The sequence below is a fragment of the Clavelina lepadiformis genome, chromosome 3, assembly GCF_947623445.1.
Source record: "Clavelina lepadiformis chromosome 3, kaClaLepa1.1, whole genome shotgun sequence".
In the NCBI taxonomy this organism is placed as follows: domain Eukaryota; kingdom Metazoa; phylum Chordata; class Ascidiacea; order Aplousobranchia; family Clavelinidae; genus Clavelina; species Clavelina lepadiformis.
Genome location: NC_135242.1, coordinates 2,555,093 through 2,575,590, shown reverse-complemented (window position 1 = coordinate 2,575,590; position 20,498 = coordinate 2,555,093). Strand labels below are relative to the sequence as shown.

Below are 20,498 nucleotides of genomic sequence, written 5' to 3'. Positions count from 1 at the left end.
TGTGGTTTACAGATGAAATTTTATTTGCATAATTGAAATAACAGAAACTTTAATACTTCAGTAGTGGAAATTTCGCTTTATCATTTAAGATTTTACGTTTATGTGAAGTCAATACATAGAAAACTAACACTCTTCTTTCATTATATTTTTATTTACGCAAAGTTATTCACGTCAATGTCATAAAAACGCTTTAAAACAGAAATTTGTGAAAAATTTACAGTATAAGTTATTAACGGTGGTGCGTCGATTCAACCCACGGACGGTTCAATCCAGGGAAAATTTCACCCAGTAACTATTCAACCCATAGAATAGATGTTGTTTGAGTCGCCCTGCTGGTTTTACCGCCCAGATTTGATTTTTCCGTGGCTTGAATTGACCTGGAGCCATTATTAAGATGTAGACAAAGAAGTTTAGTCTTCAGTGAGGCAACATCTCCGACATCTTATGATCCGTGTGAGACAACTCCGAACGTGGAAACCAGTTTTGCAACACCGAATCCACACCGGCTCAGGTCACAAAGAAAAGACCCGGTTGGTCAGCAGCAGGTTGTTGTTCAAACTCTTGTCCTTGGCAAATATCCCAAAGAAATGATATGTTCTTCGTTTCAAGAAACAGTTGTTACTAAAACGAAAACAAACTAAAATCCTCTGCTTGAGTATCGTTGGCTACTGCTTGTGCTATTGGTCTGATTTTCTTTTGGATTCCTTTAGTTATTCCAAGCAATTATAGAACAGTTCATACTTGCCCCGTGTGTAAAAACAAGATGGGAGTTTACAAATCTTACAGTTATTATTAGAGTTTACAAAGCTCTTTTCAAACGAGTCATTACATTGTTCGTGGCATTTACTTTTAAGTTACGTTAAAATATGAAAACCCGGTACAATAAAACTATTAGAAATCATTTATACGAGTCATTATATACATATTACATATACGTACATAAAACTTATACAGTATATGGCTATATTTAGATTACTGTTGGCTCTTTCGCTCGGTTTCACATACGAAGTAATAAAATCTTTTTTTTCCAAAAATAGTGAGTGTTTTTGTTGTTAGATGAGGTCAAAATGTACTCAAGTAAATTTGTTATAGGAAGTAGTTAGTATAAAATTGGCTTTGCAGAATGCACCACACTTGGTAAATCTTTCTTTTCATATAAAAATTAACTTTTCTGATCACGTAATGCATGATTTTTGTGACTGTAAGTGTGTCTATCGAACATCTGTTATCTCGTTTGAGCTAGGCCACGTGGTTTTGAAATCAAAATTCTTTTCTGAAGCTGTGAAGAACGTGACATTGAGCTAATCCCTCACAAAACATTTGAAAATTCTTTGTGATGCCACAATAGACCATCTTAAAGCTTATCATTAGTGGATCTTCCAGGATGGCATTGGAAAGGCTTTTTGTTTCTGATTCCCATCTAAAACGTATTTTTCACTTTGTGACAAGCCTAAGCGTGTATTAACTACAATAATGATGATGTAATGGAACTAATTCTCTTTTTCTATTACTTAACACTTTACAGGAATAATCTTGCTTAGCTTGTTGGTAACATACAAATTGCTACTACGACTAATATGGTGCCATAATTCATGAATAAGTTAATTTATAAACCAGTGGCATTGCAAAAAAGGATTTGACATAGTGACCATAAATTAAAGTCGGATATACTTCTAAGTATACAACTTTACTGTGTTTGTACGCGTTTAGCGACCTGATCTATTTCCAACATAAAATGTTGTGTGGAAGAGATTGTAATCTCCTGAGAACATAAAATAAATTTTTAACCAAAAAAAACACTTGTTTACAGCCTTTTACTACAGACGTTCAGTGCCAGTAGCAAACGACATTTTTATTTGATACAAAAGTCAGCAAACCATGTCGTATTCCAAGCAAGTGTCATTGTGGGGCACCAAGATTACTCTTCTATTACATCATACTATCCGCCGAACGTGTCACTATGACTTTCAAAATTGATAGAATATTTAAAAATATTTGTAGCAAAGAACTTTGACGTTGCTTACCTCAGTACGGAAAAATTACTGTAAAGTTTTTAACAGAGTTATGTACAAGATTCATTTCAACAACTGTTACTAAAAGTAAAATCATTAATTACTTTCAAATACAAGTTATTTACAACAATCCACATCGAATGATTTGTTCACTGCGCCTGCTTAAAATAACGACGCGTACGGTGAAGTGAAGTAAGATTAAGTCGATTTTCCAGGAAGCTGTTGTAAAAGTGGAATGTTCACGTTTGCAACTTTTCTTGCTTAAGGTTGATCAATAACAAGAAGATTTTTAGTGATTGATAAATTTGGCATAATTATGTCATATACAAGGTTGGTGTTGCATATCAAGAAGCGTTTATTTTGTTTGTTTGCTGCAAAGTTTGAGAGCGTCCTTTACAGTTGCAGATTCTTTTCGGTTGAAAACACTGCGCCACCAGTACATGAACCAATTTTGCTTCCAAGCACCTTTTTCGTATCTGTAGATCACTCTTTTTAGATATTCCTGTGCTTCCTCTAAAGACAATTCTCTCATGGAAACTTTCCTGCCTTTCATGATGTCCTGATATTCTTTGTACTCAACATTGAGGCAAGATTTCAGGTATTTCACCAAGTCAGGTTTATCTTGAGCTGCAACTTTTTTGGAAGGCAGTTTCACCATTTCAGTCGCCATCATTTCAATAAATTTTGTATGACACAGATGTAAGACCTCAAGTGAAAGGTAAACACCTCGTGTCATCTGCAAAACAAAATATATTCGTTTACATTTTACAACAGCAGCTTTCATTAGCACCTTTGCATCACACTATGTCTTTGCATCACACTATGTCTTTGCATCACACTATGTCTTACAGTGATTTCAACACATATCACGCTCACGCCCTATTCGAGAACGCTGCTACGCACAGGTCACGCTTAAGTTAAATTATTTCAAAAATTAATTGTTAATCAACTACTTTAAAGTAAAATAAAATGTTAATCTACTGTTGCAAGGTAACAGCAGAATGTGCACAATTTAGCTGAAAGGACGCTATCACATTAAAGAAAGCAAAGCGCAAACCTCATCAAGAAAACTCAAATACTCTTTCTTCACCACCACCATAACTGTATCGAACTTCACCCTGCACGAATTCTGTACATTTTCAACATTAATTATATCGTTGACCTAACTAAGGCTTTGCTTTACAGTATATAGAAAACATATAGCAACTATTTGTAACTTGATCATTTGTAACATTGAAGTTGGATTTTCTTACTCCAACCATCATTTTGTCTTGTGTCGGATTAGTTATTTTTCAGGATATTTATAAACGCGATGCAATGCATTAAAATAATTAGATTGGAGTCCGCTCCATGATTACATTTGACAGATAAAGATTGGAATTAATCAGTTTTGGTATGAAGAGATCCTACTGTGTTTCAAACGAGATAGAGAAGAAAAACATAGAAACAACAATTTGTTCCATCCGTATGTTCGGATTAAATAAAAAATGTTACCAAGTGTTCTTTGTGCTTTTTTGAAATGCTTTCATATTCCTTCTGAATTTCTTCCTTCAGTTTTTCTCTTTGCTGGTTCACGGCATCCACTGAGGTTCCGTCTACTTTAGTTTCATCGGCAAGTTTTGCGACAGCTTCTTCACAGCATTTGGTGTGCAATGCTTTTAGTTCATTTTCTTGTGGCAAATCGTCCTCTATACGCTGCAATCAAATTAAGATGAGAACCTAACTAACGTATGATATACATAACAGAGTTTGACAGAGTACAACCGGTCCGGCTAAATTAATTCAACTCGCCTTCGAAGTGATTTTATACTGTTATTTAGCAAAAGTAAAACAAAAACAGCATAAAAAGTAAAAATACAGCAAAAGAAGAGTTTACTTTTTTCATGTTTTTCTTGTAGTAGCGGAAAGATTTGAATTGCAGTTTGGAGAGCAGCTGTAAAAGCGTCAAAAAGTTTGTTAAAACATATGCAACGAATAGACTTTTAAATAATAAGTAAAAACGCAAGTTATTAAAACTTGAGCTTATAAACTGACTTGCCATTGGGAATGGGATTTCTACATTGCATAAGAAAGCGGATGTGTAAATTGTTTCATAATTTTTTAAAATACTGAAGTTTAATAACTCATTTTAGCTAAAGGGTTATGTCATTTTTTTCTCCATATGTAGGAATATACAAAAAAATAACTGGTGCAAAACCAAAACTACACTAGCCTAAGGTAAAAAATACGATTAATTTGAATTCTAAACCATTATATTCATGTTGGTGTTAGGCTTAGAAGCTGGTGCACATAATACAAAGCAAATTACATCATTAAATTAGAGAGTTCTATGAAATGAAGAGTGGAACGCCAATTAATTGCAACGGAATAAAATGGAATAGTCAGAGAAACGTTTTCTACGGACAAACTTGCTGATAACAGCGAAAGGAAAACTACAATATAGCTATACATGGTTACAACTACTTAAAGATGATTAAAAACACTTTAAAGGTTCGCTTGTTACTTCTTTAAGTAACTTGCGACGCTCCCAACGACAGTTTGCTTCTACCAAACATTCCATCAGTTTGTCGTGATACTCTTTGTGATAAATATCCGAATTCAGATTGTTGTGACGAAATTTCTCCTCCGCTTGGATCACTCCATCACATTTGTCCTCCTTAAAATCAAAAAATATGTAACGAGCACGTCAAAAATGAGACATATTAAAGGTATTATTGATCATTTTCACGTTTAATGCTTTCCAGTATTCCACTTGAATTTGCTCGATCAGTTCTTCGTACTGCACACGAAGCCTGGCCTGCAAAACAGAGAAAGCACATGTTTAAAAAGTTATCGTTGGTAGAAGCTTAAACGGTTGTTTAACTTGCCGCATGCGTGCGTTATGTAAGAAATGTTTTTTACAATCATTTTTGCTCATGTGACGTGAGAAAGTGATGTGACAATTAACCTAAAATTGAATAAAATTTTACCAACTGGGCCGAGATTTTGTCTGACTTTTGTTATTTTCCATTTTAAATTTTCTATTTTATTTTCTTTAACTATAAAATTTTGTTTCCTATTTTAAATTGCAATAAACTGAAACATAAGTTTGCAATCGTTTGCCCAATCCAATCAGCACGATCAAGGGTTTCTATTTTTGCCCATTGCTTCGGCGTATATATATATAACGTATAATGTTTGACACTTTCCCATACCTCGTTCGTAAGCCTTATTTGCTTGTGTTTCTTTAACAAGGGACCTATGGCATTTATAAGCTGCGTTTTGTAGGTTTCCTTATGTTCAGGATACGGTGTGTTGAATTCATCTTCATATTTCTTCTCGACCTCAGCTAACTTCTTTTCGTGCCTCTCCATGAGCTCCTTCTCTGTACAGTAACTGCCGCTGATTTGCTCCTGCAAAAATTCAAAACACTCCTCAATGACGTGGAAGGCTCATGTATAGGCATTACGGCTGAAAATTTCGACGATTTTTTATAAAAATTAGCCGGAATGCATTAACTGGCGGTTAGCTTACTTAGTTGCTAATTTTCGAGTTACATTGTTAGTTTAGGCTACTGTTCATTCCCAAGCACTGGGAAGAAAACTGTTGCATTAGCAACGTATATTTTATGCTAGATTCTAAACTTTGACAGGAAATTAAACAATAAAGTATTAAAATGATTAACAGAGCAGCAGCACATTTCCACATATATCCGGATTAGTTATTATCAAAGATTTCACTCCAAATTCATTTCCAGTGAACATTTTCGGTTGTTGTCAACAAATTTCTTAGTGGAGCTTATAGCCGCTAAGCAGCTACTATAGGCCTATTAGCCGTATAAATTTTCCCAATCTTAATATATACATCTACCAACTTCTGTATTATCATCTGGTTGTTTCATACCATCTCTTGGTCGTATTTCTCCTCTAGCTTTTGCAGCAACGTCTGAGCTAGCACAACGTCCAGAGCCTACAAGAACGGTCACTTTTAGCTTGTTAAACAAATTAGTTGTTAGAGTTTTTGCGTAAATATATTTTAAGGTACAGAAAAGCAACTTTTAAAACGTTCTAGCTTATTTTAAACAAAGCAATTTCTTGATGCCTTCATTGCAGATTGCGGGTTCTGTATTTTTCCGTCCTCCAGCAGCTGAAAGAGGTTGATGGCAAAATTGTAAAGCCCAGTGCCAGTCATAACTTGGTCACCGACCATTTTTGCTTCAACATATTTTTGCAAAATCGTTTTGAAAACGATTACCACGTAGTTTTTAAAGTTTTCCGATATATCTGCAGCAACGCAAAAAACTTTTGTTAATTTTAAGTTTGTTAAGATGTTGGTTTTCTATCAAACAATACTGCACTTAACATCTGAAGTAAACTAAGTGGTAAGCTGATATTTGCTACATGGCAAAACTTCAGTTACAGTTGACATAGGCATTGGTGTTCACAAACCTTTCATTAACAACGTTCCTTTGTCTTCTCTTCCATCGTCGGGTTTAAGATGACCTGATATAATCATCCCAGGATGTGGAAGTAAAGCGCATTTAACGTTTTTAAATGCCCTGGTAATCCCGTCTCTAACAGCTTTCAAGTTTTCGTCATTTCCGGTGTATCTCCTTAAGACATGTTGCAAGTAGCTCTCTTTATCTCCCTCTTCCTCATCCATCCCAAACTTAAAGGCAACGTCGTCCTGCCAGTCACGAACTAACAACAACAGCGTCTATACGAAGGAAAAGGGGGAAATATAAATTGTATGGAAATAACTTCAAGCACAAAATCTTGAATTTGATCAACTCACCTGAAAACATGACCCTTTGGCGGCCTTGGTCCCGGCCATCTCGGCATAGCGAGTAAATATCTACAAAATGTTTCGGGTTCAGTAAATGAGGTTTAAATTTGTCATATTCCTATGAGATTAAACAGGACAAAATCGCAGCAAAACTATAATTGCTTTGGGAAAGGAAAATTTAAAGAAAGAAACAACTGTCTGGAAACAATGGAGCTCTTAACATCACTGTCGTTGTCAAGTGAAGTTAGTTAACCACATTTTATTCAGCTACCCAGGCTAGATATCGTGTCACATATATAAACAGGGTTGCCATACCGTCCTTATTTATAAGATTTGTCCTTATTTTAAAGGTCCGTGTCTTAGAAAATATGTTTGTCCTTATTTATAAGAAATGTCCTTATTTTCACTTTCGTCCTTATTTTTAGGGCGGATGTGGGCACTTTTGTCCTTATTTTGGGCATTTTGTCACCTTTACGATACCATTTTGTACCAAAGAGATACCAAAATTATGAACATGCAGATAGTGTCTTGTTTTTTTTTTTTTTTTTTTTTAGGAACATTGGTTGCTTTCTCTTGTTGTACACTGTTAAGAGACTGATGGCAACCCTGTATATAAAGCAGCCACTGTGTATAGTGCTGTCATTCAAGATCCACTGGCCTTGCATTCCGTTGGGAAAGAACAATCGGATAAAACATGGTCGGCCAATTGTTTCTTCGCGCCACACTCACAAGCGGCGAAGTTTTCCACCCCCCATTAAGTGGAAACATGACACGAATCGATGTAAATAATTAATTTTTGTGTTTCTACATAGCAATAGCTGTGCGATTTATGTCTATGCGAGCAGAAATCACTATTTCACTCAAGTTTGCTTATAAACAGTGCCATTTAAACGCTGTAGCACAGTCAACTGTCTTTAATGCTGTTAATCATATCAAGCCGTTGCAATTAGTCTTACGGTAGGCTAGCAGACATTACAAACTTACAAAGAAGCCCCTACCTAGACTTACCGCTAAGGACTCCAGTTCGTTCATCTTTATACGTTCTTTCAGGTTGTACATTTGAAGGGAACTTAACAGAGTGCTGAAAGCAAAAATGGCGGAATCACTTTCAGAACTATTGGGGTCAAACGAACCCTGCGTGTCCATCAAGATCAGTGCAAGCTACAAAAGGAAGTTAATTGATCAAAAATCATTAATATAGACATCATCATTTATCGTGAACACACTTAAACCTTTTGGCCATCTTTCTTGGTAATCATATATGGTTTGTTCCAGATCCATACTCCACGTGTTTCGCTCTTCACACCGCTCCTCCAATGAAAAAAGCGTTTTATTGCTGAATCCTTGCTCTTCAAACACGTCAGGTCCTTAAACACAAACAAAGGCGTCTACTTCATGCTGTGAGGTTGGGAAGCGATTCGGTGTGAGGTAGTAGAATACGTTATGCTAATAAAGCTTTCTAAGGTTTTGACGCTTTAGACCTGGGGGAACCATGGGGACTTTCTTCGGCAGCCAGAAGTAAATGTCTCATGAACTATGGTGTAGTAGTAAAAGAAAGACGAGGCAAAGCGGGACACAAGCTGCTCACGCATTTGTGCTTGCTGGGCAAAATTAGCGGCACGAAGGCTGCTGCACACATAGTAGTGAAGTAAAAAATGTTTCGTAATCAACAATCTACTTTTGTATTGATGACCAGGGAGCATGGGTTTTGAGGGTTGCTGTAACCACTGCCGTCGCTGTTAGGGTGCCCACCATGAAAGGTTTAAAACCACTGCTTTAGACCTTCTGAAACATTTAGTTTTGCCTATCACTAACTATATAGATAACCATGATAGACTTAACCGTGAATATGACAAGCCTATATCAAGAGGTGATTTTGTGATGCTCACATTGCATTTTCACTTTGCCAAAACAAGTTTACTTGCGAGAAGTGCTGGGTTGTGAGTAAGAAGATACAAAGTGGGAATTATGACAAATAAAATGAGCAGCAACAACCAAATCAACGCAACTATGTAATCGTTTTGACTTGGGCTGATTTGCAGTAATATGATTGTTAAACCAATATTTGTTGAAGCTAATCAATTGCTCGACAAAGACCTAGTCTCTTAACTAATTATTAACAAAAACTTGATTATTTAATTACTAAATGGCGTATCAAATAAATCCAGTCAAACGACTTTTTCTAGTAAAATATTAACAACAACAGCAACAACAGCTTTGCAATTTTTACACGACGTCAGCTACTGTATTACGCCAAGTCACACAGGTCAAAACACGTAAGTGAAATTTCGTAAACTTGTTTACGATTTCAGACGGGTACTGGTATTCAATGCATCACTACGCACAATCGTGGCTGAAAGTGCAAAATCTGGAGTTTTGTTATTCTTCAGCAGTATCATGCACAAATCGCTAAACTAACAAGTGAAAATGTTGCAAGACATACAGGGTGCTTCAAAAGACTTGGTATTATATGATATAAAAGTATCCTATTGTGAGCTTTTCCTGTAAACATATAAAACTGAGCAAGAGTAGGCCTAATGATGAACATCACAAGTTTCTTGAAATTCCCACATGCGTACTATGATTGACATAACACACACATTGTCAATGGTTGAATTATTTCACAAATTTTTAATTTCTGCAGCCCTACAGCAAGCCACACGTCCAGTCAGTGATCGAGTTCCCTCCAAACTCGCTCTTCGCCGTTTGCTATATTCCTGTTTGAACCTTTTATGCCAGTTCAAATTTACAGCATAAATGATTTTCTTTTTCCAAATTGATTGTGAAATGAAAAATTGAAGTTGTTCGAGTGTTTGCTGTAAAAGTTTGAAACCACATATGCGAAAAGTGGGGGTTACAGGCCAAGAAGGTGCACAAAGCATATATTTTTTGATACACTTATGGTATCTTGTAAACTTCAAAATGTAGTTTTAACACGACTAACTTTTCAGAAATATAAAATTCTTTGGTCGCGCCTGCCGCCACTATTAATTTGGGGTTTGCGTCATGCAGCCCAAAGAGGTTGGAGACTGTTGGCATGAAGGCAGTATAGCGTATGTTGTGATGCTTAGAAAAAAAATTGGGGGAAAAAGAAGTAAAATAGCGAGACTCTATACTCTATGGAATCCAGTTTAAAGTCAGTGTCAACTCAAAAATTTTAATTGCACGAGCGATTGATTGCTAACTGAACTTTTCATTAATTAACTACAGTCTAGCCAACGATATAAAGAACATGGTAGGAAACTCATAGCGGAAGTACCGTGTTTATTTCGCCCTCGTTACGCTTCAGCGCTGACACATCCGTTTGACTTTGGTTGAGCCAACGTTATATAGAACTCATAAAACTTTTTACTCATAAAAAAAAACAAACGAGGAGGAGGTAGTTTCCCATCATGTTCTTAATATATCGTTGGTCTAGCTATCTATCAATGCAAAAAAATTGTAGCCTACGATGCGATTCCCTAATACTTTAGACATAAAACGTTACGTTACGGTCAAGAACTGGTTTAAGGGGAAGAGTGAAGGCACAACACAGAGAAGTAAAAAGAGAACTGTACTGTTCTTACTTCCGTGTTTGCCATTTGTAACAGACTGCCAAGTTTATATCCCAACTTCACGGCCACCCACTAGGCCTACAGAAAGAGACAGAGTTTTAACTTTGTTGCAGATAAAATAATTGACTGGAAATAACAAGTCGTTTAAAATAAAACATCAACTTCAACAGTCATTATTATGCGAGCACATTCCATGGCGAATGATACCGTCGTCGTCGAATGAAACCGACCTTCGCTCATAGCCCTAACACTATTTGCGAAATTTGCATTTACAGCGGGACAGGCGCAGAATTTTGTTCATGGCTAAGGATAAGGGAGATTCCGCCTACTAAAAAGATGAAAAGCAAATTGACACCAACAAAGCAACAACAACAAACATCAAACATTTAATTACACATGCATTTGAACCTAACTGGAGAAAAATAGCTAAAATTTTGACATTGCGATGTTGTCAACGACGCGTTGCTTCCCGCGCATTTCATCTACAAACGTGAAGTTGGTTGCTGGTACCCTGATGAATTCAAAACCTGAATTTTGTTTCTTGTTTCGTCTTTTCATTCAGTTTCTTTTTTGCAGAACAAGTTGATTTCATGTTACATAGTTACTTTTTCATCTAAATGTTTTTAAATAAACATATTTAACGATATTGAATAAGTAACCAGGAAACCGGTAATTAACTTCACGTCGGTATTTTATGTTGAGTTCAACTTTTGAAGGTTTTTTATTTAAATACAATGCACTAGGCGGTAGCTACACTAAAGCACTTGCCTCCATAAAATGTTTGTAGGCCTCTGTCTGGCACAAAAACATTCTTAGTGTTAAACTACATTTAACAACATACTCAACCAGGGGGCGTTGCCTGCAGTTACAAATTTGGTATAAATTCTACACTAACTACGACTTTAAATTGCATATATAATCAATAATAAACGGCTTATACTGTATAGGCCAGGGGTGGGCAACCTTTTTGAACCCGAGAGCCGCTTTGGTTGTTAAATTTTTACTGACGAGCCAAGTCATAAGAACTTATGACTTCATGAATAGTTTATGTCGTTTAATTGTTCCATATCTACATTCCTCAATCGAAAAATATTTTTAAATTTGGATAATTAACAACTTGTCATCAATGCTGGCCTAAATAAGGAAAAGAAAAAGAGAGAAACGTTCATAAACGGTACTCTTGGTAGTCTTTGCAGTTTTTTTGAAATTTTACGATTCGACTAGAAGAGCCACAAAAAAAACATGGCGGCGAGCCGCAGTTTGCCCACCCTTGTTATAGTCTATACCTCGCCGGACTCCAGGTACGTTGTCAGCAAAGTGAGTAAGAATGATTTTCCATCACGCATCCCACCAGATATCGAAATCACACCAACTTCATTATTTTTCACTTCGGGATGCTCCGTAAGCTTCTGGAAAGCGACCCTGTCCATCTTGTATCCGCCTCCTGCTTTGGGCTTAAGCAACTGTACAGCTTTTCCGGATGACTCTAACAAATGCAGTTATATCATTGTGTCATAAGAAGTGATAATCAGCAAAAAGCGTAACTTACCTGTACTGGTCGTGACGAATTGTACAAAGGTATTTACCCCGCTCATGATTGGATTTGAACGTGATGGTTCCGACATGATTGAGCTAAATCACTGCCTTTAAACGATTTTCTCCAGCACACAACCGGTGGACTGCTGTAAACACATTTTAAACATTCATTTAAACAGATTTTACTTCATAACTAGAGGTGCTTCATTATAGCTTGTGCTGTAAGTTAAGTAAGTCTTAGAAAGTTAATCAATTAACTGCGGTTTGAAACAAAGCATGTATGACGTATAGAGGTATGAAAAATGGCAAATCAACAGTGAAGCAGACATTAAGCGAACTTATGTAACGAGAGTTACTATGTTTTGCTAACAACGAAAAACGTTCCCAGAACACGTTGTAATATGTCATTTCGCTAAGAAAGTTATTTTTTGGGACATTTTTTATCAACAGACCCAACAATTGTCGTTTCGATCAGCTGTCGTTCGATAAAGTGTCTTTCGATTAGGTGTCGGGTCACGGACCACACATAATAAAAATAGTAATGTCGCGCACCCAGCTTAAATAGGGTAAAACCAACGTCAGCCAATATTAAAACCGTAAAATGAAGTAAAACTTAAATTTAGTATTGATTTAATAGCCAGGTATTTTAGTAATTAAACTAATTGTATTGAAACAAAATGAGTGGAAAAAAGAGAAAGTATGACCAAAATTATCTGAAGTATGGCTTTATAGATACCACAGTGAATGGAAAAGTCGTACCGCAATGCGTGATATGCTTAGAAAAGCTAAGCAACGACGTTTTGAGACCAAGTCGTTTGCAGCGTCATCTTCATGAATATAAAGACAAAACCTAGGAACAAACTTGACTGTGATGCCGACCTAAGATGTGCATTATCTTCCACAAAGCCTCGAATTAATCGTTTGGTTTCCCAAAAACAACTACATCCTTCACATTAATGAAAGTTAATTGAAAATAAATTGTTGTTTTGTTTAATGCTTTTACATTTTGCAATGAGGTGGGGCGCGGATGTTTTAGTTATCGTCAAGGGGGGCTTGTGCCAAAAAGCTTCAGAACCCCTGGTCTAGAGCATCATTTAATGGGGCATGATAGCGGCAAACATTGAATTTGCAGCAGCATCGTTTACACAAATATACCGGTTTACACCTTTACACCTTTTACACCGGTACCGAGTAACGACAAAGTACCGAACTACTTTTTTGAAAATGTACCAAATACCGAAGCCATCGCTACATTTTTTGCCAAGTACTGGTACCGCTACCGACGGTACATTCATATTACCAACTGCCTAAGTGCCTATCTCTGCCTAAGTCGATCAACAATGAAAAAATTGGATCGCTCGTGCTTAGGTTCTTTTATAAAAAGAAGCTTGTATTACTGCTCACGCTCCGGCTCGTTTTGGCGATTAGAATTTATTTTCATTGCAGCGCATTTTCGGACACTAATCGCATTCGTATGTTGCAAACATCAAACTTGCATTGTAAAACGAGTGTCTAACTGCAACTGCAACCGCTTATCATTGTTTGTTAATTGTAAATGTTATAGGAAATTTGATGGAATCCCATGCTGAAGAATTTTGTTTTGGTCACACTTTACATAAATGACTAATATTGTAGATGCCGACGTACAACAGTTTAATATTCTTCATTTTCAAATAGCGTTGCACGTAATTGACAAAGATTATACGAATCTTACCTAACGGAGCTGCTTTTACAGACGTTTATTTACTAGTACATATTACGTTATTACGTAACCTACTTTTTAATCTATATGCATTCACATCTAAACGCAACCGAAATGCGTGCGATATCTGCACTCCGGTCTTGGCCCACATTGACATTTTCCGAAATCAAATAACAGAAGATTGCAACGTGACATAATAACCGTCTTTTGTTAACTATTGCTACGACTGTAAATCGAGTATGGAAAGTATGGTAGTGATATTGCTAAGCTGTTAAATTACCATAAAACAACGCGTAATTACTTATGGTCACGTAAATTATTTACGTTAAATTTTGAGTTATGTGCAACACTACTATAAAAGTATATAGCGGTTAAGTTATAAAATAACGGCAACGTGAAACAAATTAAGACAACAGTAATAACCAGTAATTTTCACACCAATAATTATGCGGTAATCCATAATTTAAAAAATAATGATCCCGATGCTTCATTCGTGAAACAAATATTGCGCCGATAAAACTTTCACTTGCGTTTCCTAGGACCTATAACGTCAATTGTCATCAAATTTTCCGACAACAGATTTTTCGCGCATGCGCACAAGTTCTGCTTCTACTGACTTACAATTTGCAAAACATTTACTTTAAACCATGGCATTAAATATATTTTATCAACGTTTTTTTCCCTCAATTTTTTCAGAAGTAGGCGCCTATGATTGATTGACGGACGGTTTGATTAAAACCATAATGTCAGATTGGCATAAAAACTTCGAGCTCATCACAAGTGGGATGCAGATAAATATAGGTTATGTAAATTAAATTAATTTAATCAGTTTTATAGTTAGTTAAAGTGTTCTTTTTAGATGAAACAAAGGATAAAAAATAATAATTTCTGTTTTTATTTCGTCTATCTAAAGTAATTCTCATGCACAAAGACAAAATGAGTTAAACAACATACCTGTACCACCAACTGCTGTTACGATTTTGGAATAAGCCTTTCGCGTAAGATCAATCCCAGAAGAATTTTACTACAATTTTACTATGCTACAACAATTGCTGTTAAGATTTTGGAATAAGCCTTTCGAACGAAGTATCATCGCAGAAGAATTCTATTTCGACATCTAAGACTTCTCTAAAAGTTTAGTTTAAAACAAACAAGTAGCTTACGTTTATTGACTTACTGTCTATGCTGTCTTACTATACTGTACTGTCTTACTGTACTTTATACCAGGGCTTCCCAAACTTTTTTGCTCGCGACCCCTTTCAAACTTCTGAAGTTTTCCGCGACCCTTCACGTTTAAATTGATTAAATTAGCAGTGCGAAACATACATTAGTCATTAGACATTTACTGAAATGCAAAGAGTAGACTGAATTCAAGCAACCAGTACTCAAAGTCTACTTACTACTTTACACATATATAGGCTACTGGAAACAAAAAAGCACACACATTTATTCAATGTGATTGGTGCGACTGCTTTCTGCTACAAAGCCTTGGCTCAATATCTGTTAATGCTGGTCTCAAGGCGGTTTCAATGTTGATTAGGCTGGAACGATATTTTGTTTCGATTGTATTTTGTACTTCGTGTAAAATTGTTATACGCTCTGCGACCCCTGAAGTTCGTTACGCGACACCTTGCGGGGTCGCGACCCCCAGTTTGGGAAGCCCTGCTTTATACTATACTTACTATACTGTCTTACTATACACAGTGACTTACTGAGCCAGATTTTGCAAAACGAAACGAGCTGCGTGACTTTATTATTTAAAAAGAAAGCATATAGTTCTAAAGCTGGCTATACAACTAAGCCATCCATAGGCATTACCTCACCGTAGAAGACTTACTAAAAGTATAATGGAAATATACTCTATTTACAGCTCATCTTGTGCAATCTTTTTTCTCTTTGATTTGGAGGATTCAATAAAATTTAAAACAAAAATGCAATCAAAGGCCTTTCTCTTGCTACGACCTATACGGTGGTGTGCTGTGACTCTGAAAAGCTTATAATAAAACTAGCAGGGTATAGGATGGCACTCTAGGGTTAACATTTATTTTGAATTCCTCTACAAAAGCTTTCGCAAGCATCAGCTTGCTTCATCAGGTGTACTAAGGAATGACCTCAGAAAAGGTTATCTTTGTAATGAATGACACGTCACAATGACATGTAGGCTAATGATAGATGGATTTACAATTGTAATGAAATAATGTAAAACATTTCCAACATTTCAGGTAAAATATGATGAAATTAAATAAAATGAGACCATTTGTTCTCTTGTGTTTATAAATGTGGTAGATTGTGTTAGCGAGGCAGCATCCTTTGAGGTAAAGATTTGCAACCATCGGTAAACAGCGCAATGACAAACATTTATTGAGTAACACACCACTTAAAAGATAATGAGTAACATATTACTTAGCAACTAACTACCTTTAATCCCGATAATTGAAACCAAGTCTCAATTCAAATTTGCACAGTGAGATTTTTATCATTTTTATGTACTAAGTGTCACACAAGGCAGCATAATAATAGATAAAGCGGTACAACACGGTACGACATGATAACCTTTACCCTCGTAGTGTAGGGGAATACTTGAAAGACTTTAACTATGCAATGATTCAATGATTGGGCATCGTTTGTTTACACGTTTGTATTGTAGCACTTGTTTGCTGCATTACAGATTCGCTGAAAATTGTTTGCCATTTTTATTAAAATTTATTCCTGCAGTTAACTCTATACCAATTATAGGGTGTATTAATGCATTACGCAATCAGTGAATAATATCTCTTGTAAAATCATTTCGAGTTCCGAAAAGGTGACATTTTCTCTCTTTTCCTGAGTAGTTATACGAGACATCAACATCAATAGTTTATTAAAATTATGTCTTCAATTAACACGTTAGTTTAATTGAATTGTCGCTCCAAGCGCATCAACAACCTTGTGAAGAATCGAGTCGTGTTTTCGACCCCCACGGGCCCAAAATATAGCAAGTGGCCTTGTGTTGTTTAAAATCTATATTTTCATCTGCAAATGTGCGAAGATGTCGCGTTTTTGTTATCTTCGTGTTCTGTTATCTGCCAGTCAATCTTCAGGGATGGCGGTCATCTGTTGTTGCTGGGGCTTTGGTGCCCACTGGTGACTGGCACAAGCTGCTCTTTACTCTTTGGCTTCTCGATGGATGTCACGTTTTTCCTTGTCAACGTTTTCAATGTGGTTTCATGCTCCTTCTGCTTCACCGTATACGTTTCACTCCAACATATATGACGTCAACAACAATCGTTTGCGCTTCTTCATCTTCTTTGCGGTAGGTTGGAGCCTTGCTCACAGTGCGCTCTGGCCGCGTATTCATTGTCATCGTCGTCCTCAGAACTACGTCATTTAAAATTTATTTTTGAAGTTTTACTTAAATTACAGAGACATAAATTCGATCGCACTAAGCACAAAATAAATTTGCTTTTTTGTTTAGACATTTATTAAGCCAAGACCGACTCGAGTCAAATCGAGTCTTTTAAGTAATTTATTAAAGGTCAAAGATGTCGACTTAAATAAACTGACATTAAACTAAAAAATGCTTACGCTAAAAACATAACAATCGACATGTGATCTACTGCTGGGTACATATGATAAGTGGATTGGAAGCTTCGTGAAAAGAAAGCAAATATCTGCGCATAGGCCTAATACCTGTCTCAGCGAAATGTAGAAGTAAACAATAAGACCAACAATATAGCTGATATTAAAATTGCTGAATACAGAACAAAAAAAAAATTAGCAACAAACAAAAGAACTTGGATGGAAAGTAGCCTTGTACAAGTCAAACAAACTCGACTGCACACAGAAGTAGAACAACCTTCTGTAGCGCAACGTATCAGTGTTTTCGCAGGAACATTCCAATTAAAATCTTTAACAAACTATAAGCTATCACTTAAACCCAGCCAACAAATGCCAAACTCTCACAAATAGCGGACAATCGTCGCATTTGTCGCCAAAACAACTGCGGCTAAAGTGGGGGCTTATAAAAGATCTTTTTGTTTTAAAAACAAAAAATATTTATTGTTTGTAATTCAATATTGCGAAACGTGCGTATCACAAATATTGCGTTTGTGGTCTTTTGAAAACGAAGAATACTTCACAATTGTTAACCGTATTTTTAGTAAATACTTAAGCGGAGGTTTGGATGCCACATTCTCAAAATGGCTAAAAACCAAACATCTTGTAATTATGTCACAGTAGAAGATTTTTATACCGTTATAGAAAATTATAGTATATTCAGCTATGTGTGCGTCAATGCAGCCTTCCCTAGCCATCATAACGCGTGGTTGAAACAGATGTCACGACTCACGAGGTCAGTCAGCTCTATAGTGTACACTTTCGCACCAGGGTATTTTTGAGATCATTTAGTCGAATCTAAGTAATAACTTATAAAATCTTCCAACTTAAGCTACACGTATTCAGTGCTTTTCAATGTTGGTAGTGCAAGAGAAAAATATAAGTATTTCACAAAACTTAAAAAGCAGAACATCATGATCAAGTATGTACAAATATGATCAAGTAATTTTGAAAACCTCAAATATTTGTGGTCAATTTAACCGATCCAAAACTCGTCATCGACAACTTGTCATCTGTATTTATTTATCTATTAATATTTATGATATTACGCCCACGTTATAGCGGTGTGTGCGATATTTATTAGCAGATTGGTAACTGCTTCTTTGACTCCACTGCGTGGGAGTGAGAGCAAAAATAGAAGGGAACTGGACGCGAATCAGCTGTGATGTGAACTGCACCGAATAGAACCAGATCAAACGACACAAAACTGTTGTCAACTAAACAACAATTTTACAACATGGAGGGAAAGAGCAGATCCCGACCATTTCATGACCTGTGTGAGACAACTCCGAACGTGGAAACCAGTTTTGCAACATCGGATCCTCAACCAGCCGTGGCTCAGGTCATAACCCAAGACCAGGTTGGTCAGCAGCAGATTGTTGTTCAAATTCCTGTCCTTGGACACGACCCCACACAAATCACCTGTGCAACGTGTCATCAAACGGTTGTCAGCAAAACGAAAAAAACTAAAATCCTCTGCTTGGGTATCATCGGCTACTGCTTGTGCTATTGGTCTGATTTTCTTCTGGATTCCTTTATTATTTAATCACAGTTATAAAAGTACCCACACTTGTCCTGTGTGTAAAAATACTCTGGGAATTTACAATGCTTAGCATCAGCTTTTATTAGATTATATTTGTCATCGTATATATTGTATTTATTAGTAAATATACTCAGCAAAAATCCTACATAGAGGTCGTTGATTAAGACAGCTTAATCATACAAGGGCAAATTAGCAAACCAAAACAGCCTTTGATTTTTAGAACTATACAGCGGCTTAGGTAGGACCTAGGCAAGTGCCCATACAGGGCCGTGTAGAGTGCAATGTGGACTCGGGCCATGAAGTAATTTGGGCCCCGTAAGCTCTCAGTTCCTAGCGGTACATAATTAATGAACGGCCAGATTCCACCCCTGTTGCAATTATTCCAAAGTGAGTTAAAATCAGAAATAAATCGAAAGGTTATTATGAGTTTCCTTATTGTGGACGAAGCCTTATCAGCAATAGGTTGATGACTCACTGATGCTTTACAAAAAGTTGTTTTAAAAAGGTTTTTACAACATTTGACGTGGTTTAAGTAAAAAATTTGATTAAACGAGAGTGGTAATTAGTTGTATTTGCATTGAATTTGCATTGATATAATCATACACGTCAAATGATGTCATAATGATGATGTCAAATGACCAAACTTTAATCAATCAGAATTTTTCATACATTGTAGAATACAAGTTTAGAACAGAAACCAGAACACAATTTGAGGCATCATTTGCTGCATCTCGTATCCGTGGCTACGAACGAATGCTTAGCTACGACTTAGCCTCAAAATTAATCGATAAAAACTCAAGGATTCCTTTTGCAATAAATGTGAGCGAACGTGCCAACTAAACTTTAAATGTAATTACTCGAAAAACCCCGCGTAGGACTGCCTGAAATTTTGCGTTGGAGTTTGGTCTATGTCTTAGTTTATTATTTCATGACGTTTCAGTAAATTAGCATATCTTAAGCTCTTACAAAACCTCGTTAAATTCAAACCTAGTTTTTAGGACAAAAAAATTTAAACTTCATTTTTTTCCAAACAAATTTCAGTCTAACATATGCATAGCCTACAACCTGGAAGTTTCTAAGGTGCCGTGTAGGGTAATTCCCAGATTTGCGTTAGGGTAACTACCAAACTGAAAAACAACGTTGGCCTTTGATACAATGCACTAGACCTTTGATTGGTTTATCAAACTTTTTTGAAGCTCTGCGTATGTCCAAAATTTACGTGTAAACGGCAATATTTAACATTGATCGGGTTCCCAAAACTTTGCAAAAGAGCTGAAACAAATTTTTTTTTAGGTTTAAGTTAATTTGTTAAAAGCTCAGAATTAGTTAATTTATGCACCAAAAATGATTCAGAATTGTTTTAACTTTGTTATTTTTGTTTACTCACCATTTAAGTTTTTTACTAAACCAAAAAATTGCTCTCCATCGTCTACTTATTTACTTGCAAAAAAAGTAATATGCATAATCGTCAAATCTAAATAAAAGTCTACACTGCTACAGGGAAATCCCTTTGTTTATTTTGTACAAACTTAGTCACGCAAAAGGGTAATAACCTTTTTGTTTGCCCTGTTCAGTAGCACAGAAGAACACACCAGCCTGATTTCGCTTTCCAGACAGAGCCTCTGGGTTAGATATGGACGTGTTAGAGTTAGACGCTAGGTACTTAATAGGCTCTAGAAAAACTTAAGCCGTGTCGTAGCAAAGCTTGCAGACCCTGTTTTGCAGCGGGAAATATGCAACTTCTAAAAAGTTGACTGTAAATTTGATTTTCTAAAAAGTTGTGTTTTGTTTCG

General features: G+C 36.2%; 1 protein-coding gene across 1 annotated transcript; it reads right to left on the bottom strand.

Moving 5' to 3' along the window:
• Positions 1-1,779: 1,779 nt before the first annotated feature.
• Positions 1,780-14,715, bottom strand: LOC143450599 (uncharacterized). Its single transcript, XM_076951210.1, has 16 exons — positions 14,523-14,715; positions 11,880-12,012; positions 11,617-11,816; positions 8,009-8,143; positions 7,785-7,937; positions 6,786-6,845; positions 6,440-6,707; positions 6,093-6,274; positions 5,895-5,960; positions 5,207-5,404; positions 4,741-4,809; positions 4,516-4,668; positions 3,889-3,945; positions 3,507-3,707; positions 3,070-3,141; positions 1,780-2,748 (listed from the first exon to the last, which is right to left on the bottom strand). Exons 2-16 carry the CDS (start codon positions 11,953-11,955, stop codon positions 2,368-2,370), a joined length of 2,271 nt encoding a protein of 756 aa, XP_076807325.1. The 5' UTR covers positions 11,956-12,012; positions 14,523-14,715; the 3' UTR covers positions 1,780-2,367.
• Between the last annotated feature and the right edge of the window lie 5,783 nt (positions 14,716-20,498).